Source organism: Cyprinus carpio, chromosome B15, assembly GCF_018340385.1.
Source record: "Cyprinus carpio isolate SPL01 chromosome B15, ASM1834038v1, whole genome shotgun sequence".
In the NCBI taxonomy this organism is placed as follows: Eukaryota; Metazoa; Chordata; class Actinopteri; order Cypriniformes; family Cyprinidae; genus Cyprinus; species Cyprinus carpio.
Window position 1 is genome coordinate 178,334 of NC_056611.1, and position 12,528 is coordinate 190,861.

The window sequence follows — 12,528 nt, forward strand, 5'->3', positions numbered from 1 at the left end:
GTTATGATTATAAAAATGAACAGGGTTTATTGAATACTTAGTTGTGTATGTTTTAATGCTCAGGCTTCATCTGAACTTTGACTGGACTTCAAGTCCTGTTCTTCGTCTAACCAGCACATATCCAACAAGTGTACATACCAAAGAAAAGGCAATGCAAAATGACTGCTTTTACAACATTGTGATGTGACTTTAAAAACCTTAAAATGGAGACAATCTCTTACTTATGAAGACAAAAATCCATTGAAATAACACGATAGTAAGATTATTCACCAATACGAAGATACGTAGGTAAATAAGTTAATAAAGTAAATAAAAATTAATAAATTGTTATATGATTAACTGGAATAATTAATTGACTGAATATTATTAAATTAAAGAAAAAACAGATCATAGTCACTCACAGGGTTTGTTGAAAATCCTTAGATCCTTCATTATAAAAGTTTTCAATGTTATGAATCTTGGACTGAATTTTCAGCTTCTTGTTGGTAACAACTGTGACCAAAAATAAATGTCATACTTTCACTAACTTAAAAAAAAATACATATACTAATATGTATAGCCTTTTATTGGTTAATATTCATAAATATGGACTAATGATATAATTTTGAAAAAAATAAAATTAATAAAAAAAAAAAAAAAAAAACCAAAAAAAAATTAAACACAAAAGGGTGGGGGGAGTCGTGGGGCCTAGTGGTTAGAGAGTATGACTCCTAACCGTAAAGTTGTGGGTTTGAAGTCTCTGGCCGGCAATACCACGACAGTGAGGTGCCCTTGAGCAAGCAAAGAACCCCCAACTGCTCCCCGGTGCCGCTGCATAAATGGCTGCCCACTGCTCCGGGGTGTGTGTTTCACGGTGTGGTGTGTGTTCACTTTGGATGGGTTAAATGCAGAGCACAAATTCTGAGTATGGGTCACCATACTTGGCTGTATGTCACGTCACACTTCACACAAATTAATAATAGCTAAGTTTAAAAAATGTCGCTCTGACATAACAAAAATGACACACTTTTTTTCTTCCCCTTCATTTTATTAAATGAACTACAAAAATACACAAATCTCTCTTTTTGCAAAACTGTTTTGAGCAGATCAAATGCAAATGATTGAATACAGGGGAAAGGTACCAAAACATTTTTAACCAAAAAGGGAAAATATCTTTTCTCTTCCTTAATATAAAATTTTAAAACTACACACATCCATCAATATTTTCCAATGACTGAAGCAAAGAGTGTACAAATGTTCTTCATGTCTCATTCTGTGTCCATCACTTGGACAGATTCATCCACAACATCCAGTGTTAATGGAGTCACTGTTTTTGTGAGCACAGCAGTAGTGCCTGGCTTGTATCTGTATGTACCCTCCCTGTTTCATTGGAAGAAAGAGAGAATATTTAGTTGAGTCTTAAGATAAACTGTCAAACTTTCAGAGAAAGGGTTTTTATTTTATTTTATTTTTTTACTGAAATAATTGTTGGAAGCTTAGTGATGGTGATGCTGAAGTCTGCAGTGTGTAATAATTTAGTTAATTTATGTTTAGCTTTTTTTCGTCTACTGATTGTATTTAAGTCTTCAAAGTTTAAAGTTGTGTTTATTTGTGAAGATTATAATGATGAACAAAACATGTAAGAATCAGCTTTTCCTTATAATGAAAAAGCCAACAGAAAAAATACTATTTGTTTTTGTCAAGGGAACCAGGGTGATGCTAACATCAGCGATGGCCTACAAAAGTACAGTACATAATCACTGCAGAGTTCTATTGGGACCTGCCTTGTGTGTAAGGATTAAGAAAGACCAAGAGTTTGGGGTTTATGCAATGGCAAATTGACCCTGCTTTCTGGAGTGCCTCCTTCCCCCCAACCCCAGGACAATGTGTATACGGAAAAAAAATCAGATTTTAAAATTATTGAACACTAAAAAATGCTGTGCTGTTTCAACCCCACTTTTGGGTCAAATATGGACTACCCCAGCTGCTGGGTTTAAATTTGGTTTAGTCCATATTTGACCCTCAGTTTGGGTTGAAACAACCCTGCATTTTTAGAGTGAAGACATAGATAATGTTTACAGTGATATTCCACATTACACTGGTCTATATATCTCACCTCAATCCTTTCTGAACAGGCTGGTCATATCCTCTTAGATAATCCACAGTTTTCTCTGTGATCACACACAGGTCTACATTACTGCCAGAACCCAGATCACAGAAGATGCCTGCAGTGATGGCATCCCTCACCAGCTGCTTTGCTTCCTCCAGCTTTTCATTCCCAAAAGTTTATGTAGATGTGGGATTGTAAAGAAACAAAATACAGAACACGAATTTGTGAAGTAGGATTAAAAAAAAAAGAGCACATTCAGGACATTAGACATTCATATGAATGTTTTGGTGGGAAAAATTTATTTTTAAAATGTTTACATATACAATTTACTGTAAATCAATATAGTTTTATATTGTACTGTTCCATTACTTACAATTATTGATTGAATTGTTAATTTACATATAAAAATTGTTCTTTTACCTTTGTTGTTTTTTCAGATTTTTATATACTTCAGTTTCAAGTTCAAGATTTCTGAGATAGCTGGTTTGACTTTTGAATTTGTTTTAAAAAATATTAATTTAAAAATATTATTTTTTGCAAAAAGGAATAGGAAAATAACAGGCCACTAAAATAGAAAGTGATTACAGTATCACAGAAAGATTGCAGTATTTATAAAATGTGAGAATATTATTTGCTGTTTACATTACATTGTCACATTTGTTGTGTTTTCATAAATTTGTGAACAGACACATCATTCAATGGGTTACTGAATGCAACTGGTGTTCTCATGTGTCATGTATCTGGTCCATGTTGTGGTTTAGCTATATAGTGCAAATGAGTTTTTTTAAGGCTACCAGTAAGGCAGAGGGGAAGAGATTTTAGCGAATAACATAGTCTGTTCCTCACAACTAAGCTGCCTTCAGAATACTTATAATACGCACAGAATTCATATGGATTACTTTTTAGGATACTTTATGGTGTTTTTATTTTTTTTTTTTTTTTATGTTTATGTTATGTTATGTTATATCAGTCCTCAGAGACCCCCTTAAGCATAACTACGATTACAACAAATATGCAATACCACATTTGAAAATATCATTAAGAATGTCTATAAATAGTTGTCTGACCTCAATGTTTGGCTTGTAACGATCCTCAAATACAGAAACGGCAGAAAGCTGCTCCAGACCCTGAAATATACGTTTTTGATAAATAAGGGCAGGTGGCGAAAACAATGTTTTTAAACTGTGAAGATCAGCATTTTGCTCAGATTGTGTTCATTCAAAGAAAGGAGGTAAGGTAAGGTAACTGTACCACCATTGTCAGGGAAAGGAAGCTTATCATAGGAACCATGAGGATAGACACTATAGAGCTGTGGGCCGTTAACATCCACACCTCCAACAATTAGAGAAGAACCAATGTGCCCTCTGATTACCTACAAAAATGGGACACAAACCAGTCTTAAGGCCCCTGTTATACTTCAAAACGAAGTTCATTTTTCGGTTTTCTTCGTTTTTGGGGCAAAAAAAGAAGTTCGAAAAAGGCTGAGACCGACGGTATACTGTTTTATTAGGTTCACATTCAATTTTTGCATTTTCCATTTACTGTAGACCCTTTAAATTCGCTTACTGAATGAAAAACAGCAGCAGCAGTATTCGACACTTGCAATGTATTCATGTTGCTAGTGAGCTAGGCCGGAGATAAATTGTTCTCTCTTGCCTGGGACCTTCGTTGATGAGAAACAAACTGGAAAAAAATTTAATAAATCGCACATCAAAGAAGGTGGAGTTTCAGAACATACCCACCAATTACGTAACTGCCATGGACCAATGGAAGCTCAAAGGTGTTTAGGAGCCAAACGAACTAACCCAGAAAGTTTACTTTGGTCAGCTTTTTCGAACCGCCAATGCAAACTCAAAACGAACTTCGTTTCAGCCTGATTTTGTTCGAAATGACATCATATCAGTTTATCTTCATTTTCGTTTGAAGTATATCGGGGTCTTTAGTCCTAGGACTATTTTGAAATAGTCCTTCACGATAAACAAATATATTTGGTTAAAGGGTTACTCCACCGCAAAATGAAATATTTTGTCATTAATCACTTACCCCACCCATGTCGTTCCAAACCTGTAAAAAGCTTTGTTGCGTCTTCGGAACACAATTTAAGCTATTTTGGATGAAAACAGGGAGGATTGTGACTTGTCCCATAGACTTGCCAAATGAATAACAGTTGTCAAGGGTCCAGGAAAGTATGAAAAGCATCGTCAGAATAGTCCATCTGCCATCAGTGATTCAACCGTAACTTTATGAAGTGATGAGAAATACTTTTTGTACACGAAGAAAACAAAAAAACGACTTTTATTCAACAATTCCTCTCCCTATGTATCTCTCCCAAATCAGCGTAGTGCCATTTTGGCAATTCTGAGCAGCAGTACACAGGTGGCGTACGCTCTTCTGTGTCACCCATTCTGCACATTCAGGACATTATGATTTGATGAGGTAGTGTTTTTCCGGACCATAAACCAGTGTTTGTTCAATGTATGTTTTTTATAAGAATGTGAGAAAGTCACTGCCAGGCCAAAAAATATGGTCACGGAAAATCAGTTCCCCTCAACTGGTGCTGAGTTCTCTGCTCTGTACAAAGACTATGGTGATTCTATTTTATCTGAAAAACGGCTTTGATGAATTTAAAGTGTTGAGGAGTCTTTTGAACTGTTTAAATTTATTCTGTTTGTGCTGATATTTTAGATAATGTTGCTCCTCTCAAAAGCAAAAAAAGGGGTAAAATTAAACATTTGCCATGGGTTAACGAACCCCTACGGGCACTTAGACAACATGCTCGACAAGCCGGACAAGAGGACCCGGAAAAAACATAAACTGCAGGTCCATTATGAGATATTCAGAGAATCGTTACTGACATTTCCAGAAGGCCTCTAGAGATGCTAAACATAAGTATTACTCGAATGTTATCACGCAACATGTGAATGAACCTAAAATTTTATTTCAAGATTATAAATTCAGTTATTAACCCTAGGCAAAAATAGGTATCCAGAGCCCTCTATCCTTGAATTGTGAAGACTTTTTGAATTTTTTTATGATAAAATTGTTTGGTCTATATTCTACAATACCGAAACTACCGTGATGACTCCGTCTTTTGACCTGGCTGTGCCTTGTACACAGAATGGAGAGAAATCGATCTCATTACCCTTCCAGCTTTGGCGGATATTGTTGTACATCTTTAAGCCTTCATCATCTAAAATGTGATGTTTTGTCACCATCATCTTTTTAAGCAGATTTTTGCTAGTGTTGTTTTGGACTACGGTGTTGAATCTGACTAATAAATGCCTTAGCCTACAGTTCTGCCATTATTAAAGAGGCCTAATTTGGCAATAGAGGATCCAAATAACTTTAGACCGATCTCAAATTTACCTTTTTTAGCCATGGTTTTTAGCAAAATTGGGGTATTTAAGCAGCTACAAGCACATATCACTGTGAATTCAGTTAGTTGAGCCATTTCAGTCGGGCTTTAAGTCCTGCCCACAGCACTGAGACAGTGTTGGTCAAAGTGTAAATGACATCTTTTGTTTCACTGGATAATGGCGATAATGTTATTTTAATTCTGCTTGACCTTAGTGCAGCGTTTGATATGGGTGGACCATGAGATTTTGATCAACCGCCTAGAACCACTGGGTTTGCCCTAAAAGGTAATGTTCTCAAATTGTTAAATCGTATCTCACGGATAGATTTTTTCTGTTAATATTGGGGGCTGTAATTCTTCAAGATTACATCTTCCTTGGGGAGTCCCACAAGGTTCAATTCTTGCTCCAATTCTGTTCTCCCTTTATATGCTACCTTCAGGGGCTATTTTTCGCAAATATAAAGTGTCATTCCATTGCTACGCTGATGATACACAGATTTATTGCCTATGAGTGAGTTAAATTCAAACTCACATGACACTTTATTAGCATGCTTACACGATGTTAAGGATTGGATGGCTACAAATTTTTTATGTTATTGTTGTTTGGGCCCTAGAAAGAATGAGGTGCTGCAGTGCTTGAATTCAACTTCTTTGACTGGTTTTGTTAAATCTAATGTAAAAAATTTGGGATTTGTTCTGATAGTGATTTAAAAGTTGGACAGACAAATTAACACTGTGGTGAGATCTAGTTTTTTTAGGTGAGATCTTGTTTTTTTAATTTACGTCTGTTAGCTACAGACTAAACTAGACTAGACTAAGATTTTTGAGAGAGGCAACTTACGTCCCTTGTCGTCCTTTTCCTCGAATGGATTACTGTAATTCCCTTTATTATGGAGTTGATGTTAGCATGCACTTATGCGTTTACAGAAAATCCAAAATGCTGCTGCAAAATGATCACTGTCTCCAAAGAATTATGAATCTGTGACTCCGGTTATTATTTTCATTAAAGTGGCTGCCAGTACGACTTAGAATTATTTATAAAATCCTTGTACTGTGTCTTTAAGGCTTTGCACAATCTAGCTCCTGTGTATTTGTCCGGTTTGGTGTTGGCAATCTACACCCCCTCTAGATCCCTGAGATCAGAAAATCACACATCTGCTGTGCACTACTAGGACAAAATATAAACATAGAGGGTGACCAGAGCTTTTTTTGCTCGAGCAGGCCCTAAATTGTGGAATGACCTCCCTCAATCTATTAGATCTTGTCAAATCTTTACACATGTTCAAAGCTGTGTTAAAACAACATCTTTTAAATTCAAATGGAGAGCACTTTTAAATGGGTTTAATGTTTTTTTATGTATGTCTAATGTGAGGTGGATATGTCTATCTCTGTCGCATTTTCTTGTTATTTTTTTTTTTTTGTTTAGCTTGTGACTGTTAAGCACTTTGGCAACATGATTTGTATTAAACTGTGCTATATAAATAAATATAAACAAACAAACAAACATTCGGCGCTGTTGCGCTGTTTGCATTACACAACCTCAGCGTATCTACCTATATAACACCCTACAAAAATATCCTTGTGGCATGGCTGATACAGAAGACCGTTAGCCCCTTTCTGTGACGGCTTCAGAATTGTCAAAAATGCCGCTAACGCTGAATATGGCGAAGGATACAGAGGAGAGAATTTGATACATAAAGTCATTATTTTTTGTTTTCCTTCATTGTACACAAAGTATTCTCGTCGCTTCACATATACGTTTACGGTTAAATCACTGATTGGCAGATGGCACTATGCTGAATATGCTTTTCATACTTTTCCTGTACCTTGACACTGGTTATTTCTTCACAGCATTCTATGGGACAGTCTCAAGCCCCCCTTAGAAAAAATGATGTAATTTATGTTAGCAATCATTTTGGCATTATCAGACAGAAGCAAATTAATTTAACTATATGGCCAAACACGTCCTTCACCCCTAAACCAGCATCGGTTTTGAGCGGTCCGGTCCCCATAGCCCACAAGAGGGAGGTTAGGCCTGTGCTGAGTGAGTGCAGTCCCCCACGGTTTGATGACATCAATCTAGTAGTGACCTGCAGCAGCTGCCGTCAACACCTGCACCACAACAACGTTTTGTGTAGAGAGAGAGAGAAAAACACGACACCCACACAGAAAAGTTTATACAGAGCCTTGAACTTTAATTGACGAGCAACCAAGGAATTTTACTTACCTAGATTTTTGGGTGACTATGTATTTATTTTTTCATGCAGGTTCTTATCAGCTATCGACCATAAATTCATCTGCTGGCTCTGGTTCTGCACCTAAAATCACATTCATTCCTATAAGAATAAAGCAGGCATTTTATTGATATTTATTATTACAATTAAATATTTAACACAGTTTTACTTAATTTATATTTGCACGCCTATGGTTATTTCCCACCCAACCAGATCAAAAAAAAAACACAAAAATCACCGAAGTGTTAAATATTTTAATCAGTAATTAATCATCAAACAGCGATTTGATAAAACAGACTTTGAATATCATAGCCCCAGCGAATGGTGTGTGGGGCCCCCTGGCTTCCTGGCCGTTTTTGGCGCAGGACTGTAACCCCTTCTCTGATAAGTTTGCTTCAAGAACCAGCAATTGTTTCTAACATCACCAACCTGCAAAAACATAAACACAATGCCATATTTAGTTACTTCTCAACACCCGTAAATTTTATTTTTCTGTCTTGAGTCACATTGGTTTTATACCTAACGATTGTTCTCACCTGCGTGTTGTTTCTCAAAAGAGAATCCGCCTGTCCGGGGTGTCCTTTTCCGCTGTTGTTTTAGTCTCTTTTTAACCTCCACACTGTTAATGCATAATGTAAGTTTATTTGCTCTAACACATCATTTTCGGAGTAAGATGCTGGGATTTCCTAAACCCCCCGCTTTTAAATAAACGTTTTTACTCGTGTACGGCCTTTAACACAAAGGTGCGTCCGCGTGTTTTTTAAAGCCCAAAACTGCAGTATGTCCCTGCTTCACTTTCACTTCCTGACACATATTCGCTTCTCTGGGTCATTCAATAGAAATGAATCAATTACTGGAACGGTGGTTTAATATTTATTACTTCGTTTTTTAAAGTGTTTTTTTTCTACATTAGTGCTGGGTTTTTTCTCTGTATTTTTTTTAGCTTATTGTAATGTTTGAGCTAAATTAACCCTGTGGTTGCACCAATAACAGCAATTTGGCCAAGTATAAATAACCCCTTGATAAAAAAGAAATAATCAAAAAAAAAAAAACGGGTTGTTTTTCATGTTCTGGTTTTACAGTATTTGTTAAACAAATTTGAATCCTTATATTCCATTTGGCTTAACATAATTGGACAAACTGAATATCAAGAAATGTTATTTTACAATACTTGTACCACATAATGCATGACGAATCAATGACGAACGTCACAACACCAAACCGGAAGACTGGGGCTGTCTTCCTTGGCAACTGACATTTAAACGTGAATTTATGCCACCTACTTGCACTGGAGTGTAAAGGCCCCAAAGCTTTATCTCTCCGTTGTAGTTTGTTGTATTTTAGTTTTTTAGTGTAATTTTTGTTGTATATATTTCTTTTACTATTCTTTTATTTGTTTAACTTTTCCTTTGTTATTAATAATTAAAGCCCACATAAAATGTAATAATAAAGATATGTAATTATTCCTGAGTTTTTCACAGTCACACCAAATGTAAAATTGTTGTGTTTTTTACCACCGAGTGGCAGCCAATTTTGAAAAGATCAAAAAGGCAACTAAGTAAATAAAAATTAGTCACCAAAAATCTTAAAGAAAAACAAAAACCAAGCATTATTCTCTGCTCACTCAAAAGCTGGGGTCTTTGTCCGCTGGGGGTGAGTGGCGATTGCTAAACCACCTCCACGAATCGCTAGGAAGAACCTCCTCTCCTCAACTGTCAAATGATGCAAATAAATGTAAATAAGGATACTGAGCTTTTTTTGTTAAGTGAATCGCAAATACCAGGTATTAAATGCATGTTTACGTGAACTACGTGTAACCTCTCCAATACTCAAATAGGAAGACATCACACTTACCATAGATACCAGAATAGTTGTAAGAAACCTATGATTTCATGATTCATTTACTAGAATAGGCGAGGGGATTAAAAATCCACCCCTTCACCAAACCTTAATGTTTTAAAAAGATATAAGTGTTTGTGATTGTGTCTTTGCTTAGATGTTGTTTTTACCTCTACATCCTACAATCGACATCACAACCTACAAGCACACTTCCATATCACAACCCACCAACAAGAACCAGATGTAAGTGTTTAACACTCTTAAACAACCCCCACAACTGTTAGCAATTAGCCATTCCAAGAAATTAATACCCAAGTAAATAATAAAAAAAAATTTAGCTACATAACATAATATCACATTGAACACTTTCCAGCATTGCTTTCTGGAGAACCATGATGCCCTCCTTTCTTTCCTGTCTTCCCCACCTTTGATTTGACATGAGTGTTATTTTACCATTTTTCGACCCGACCTGATGAACACAAACACAATTTCTGTAAGTCTGAGTTTCAGTAGGGGCATAAATGGTGATAAAAAAAAAAGATGTTTTGATGAAGGAAACTGATATTCCTCCTGTCATTCCCTCCCATTGCCTCAAATTATAATATGGGGAGGGATAACAACGTAACTGTAGGTCTTCTCAAGACCTTATCTGTGTTGATAGTTGCATCCTTGGAAAACCTTAGGTTCACTGTATTTTTGAACCCCACAATTCTGCTCTAGGCAGACTGACTTTTAAGACAGAAAAGAGAGATGGCTGTCTATGCACAGAGTACTAGTACACACTCGATTTACAGACCTGAACAAAAAACAAAAAAAAACGCAGAATGCCTTTTTATTTTACAAGCTATGGTATTTATGTCTCCTCCGTCGACCAATCAGTGGTTCCCACCTCCTGCAAAAAAAATCTGTCCATCCTGTCTGTCATCAGTCCCCTGTGCCTAAGAACAAGAACCCTCTTGTCTGAATGAGCTCATTGTTCAGGTGCCCTCACATGCATCAATAGTCATGACAAATCTTCACGGGAATGGTTTACAACTACAACGCTTCCTGCCATCCCGGATACTTTAGGACCCTTTTCATTAGGCCTATCGCGCCCAACAGCTCCACTGAGGATGCCATCTGCTCACATCTCTGCACATCCTGCACTCTTCTCCTCATGCACATTGACAAGGCACATAACAGAAACTAATTTACGGTGCTATTTATCGACTATAGCCTCAGCTTTCAATACGAGAGTTCCCCCATAAAGCCTAGAGTCTAAAACTCATGGACCTCGGCCTGAATTCGTAACATCTTGCAGCTGGAGTCTTATTTTCATCACCGGCAGACCACAAGTGGTGAAAGTAGGGCCAGTACACCTCCAAACTCCATCAACCCTGAAACGGAGGAGCCCCACTGCGGGATGTTTCCTGGATCCCCCTGCTCTCATCTCTCTACACACATGACTGTGTGTCCTTCCAACAGGTCGACAGCCTATTAATCAAATTTGCTGAGGATAAGGTGCGTTTTGCGGCGCGATGAAATTTCCAACAATAATAAGCCACCGCTTTACTTGGGGGGGATGAGGTGGGGGTGTTGTTTGGGGTATAAAGGAAATGGCTTATCATCTTGGTAGCTGCGGGCATGGAAAGATTGTGTTCTTGCTGTACCTGAAGTGTTGTAGTTTGGCGTTGTAGGCAAAAACTAAAGAGCTGAGTTGTTGACCGTACAGGATAGGAGCGGGACGGGGGAGGCAGCGGAGGGCGCCTATATTCCTCTGATAATCAGCGGGACCCCTGTGGACTGAGGGTAGAGCCGCTGTCAAGTACCTTGGTGTAAACATCTCCGAGGACCTGACTTGGACTACCCACATTCAAACACAGGTTAATAAAGCCAGGCACAAGACGTGTACCCATCTGCAACAGCTGAGAAAATTCAAGGGTTTCACCAGCAAATCCTGAAAACTTTCTATTCAGGGGCCATAGAAAGTGTATTGACTCAGTGTATCTCAGTGTGGTATGGGAACAGCTCCAGTCAAGACTTCAAAGCGCTGCAGGGAGCTGTGCGCTTAGCAGAGCGCATCACAGGGTCTGCTCTCCCCTCTCTGCAGGACATCTACCTCAAAACGCTGCAAAAGCAAGAAGCTGTTAAAAAATCATCAAGGACTCCATCCACCCCAGTAACCATCTTTTCACTTTGCTGCCATCTGGTAAGCGCTTCCGTAGCCTGATGGCAAAAACTGAGAGACTTAGGAGACGTTTCTTCCCTTCCAGGCCATCAGGCTCCTAACTCAAAACCAGTCTCTTAACATCTTCATGTCTCCACTTAATATTCACTTTATCAGTAAGATATTCATCATTCTCTACCTCACATTGACATGTGATCATACGGACAGTGTCAACCTGTTTGCACATTTGCCTCTTGTACATTCCATGTGTATCTTAAAACTACAGTATAATGCACATATGCACATGCCTCTTGTACATCCCTGGGGTATCTTAATATTTAAAGACTACAGTGTACTTTCAATGCACATTATTTTTCATTCTATATTTAATTCTACAGTAAACATCTTTTTTTATATTTTATTCTTATATTTTTTGTATTGTTTACTTGTTATTTCATTCTTTCATAGCATATCTATGTAGCATTTTCATCTGTGTTGTTGTATGTCTTTAATAATTGCACTGTCCATGAAGCGGACCTGATTTCACTGCTGGTTATATATGCTGTATATAATTGTGTATGTGACGAATACAAATCTTGAATCTTGACTCTTATTTGCTCCAAATGACTGTAGTCTCCTTAAGAAATAAGCATATATGGAGTGGAAAGAAAAGGTGAACTCAGAACGACCCTGAGATGCTCCTGAATAAGTTACACAACAGAATTTGAAAAACTTCTGATTAACCTTAACTATCTGCAGTCTATCTGTCAAGTCAAGTCAAGTCAAGTCAAGTCAAGTCAATGTCAACCCAGTCACCTATATTTATAGGGTAGCGCTTTAAAAAAACCAGATTGTGTCAAAGCAC

General features: G+C 37.4%; 1 protein-coding gene across 1 annotated transcript; it reads right to left on the reverse strand.

Moving 5' to 3' along the window:
• Positions 1–1,205: 1,205 nt before the first annotated feature.
• On the reverse strand, positions 1,206–3,346 carry LOC109094504 (proteasome subunit beta type-7-like). Its single transcript, XM_042738853.1, has 4 exons — positions 3,341–3,346; positions 3,157–3,216; positions 2,096–2,247; positions 1,206–1,359 (listed from the first exon to the last, which is right to left on the reverse strand). The coding sequence occupies exons 1-4, from the start codon at positions 3,344–3,346 to the stop codon at positions 1,248–1,250; spliced, it is 330 nt and encodes a 109-aa protein (XP_042594787.1). The 3' UTR covers positions 1,206–1,247.
• Between the last annotated feature and the right edge of the window lie 9,182 nt (positions 3,347–12,528).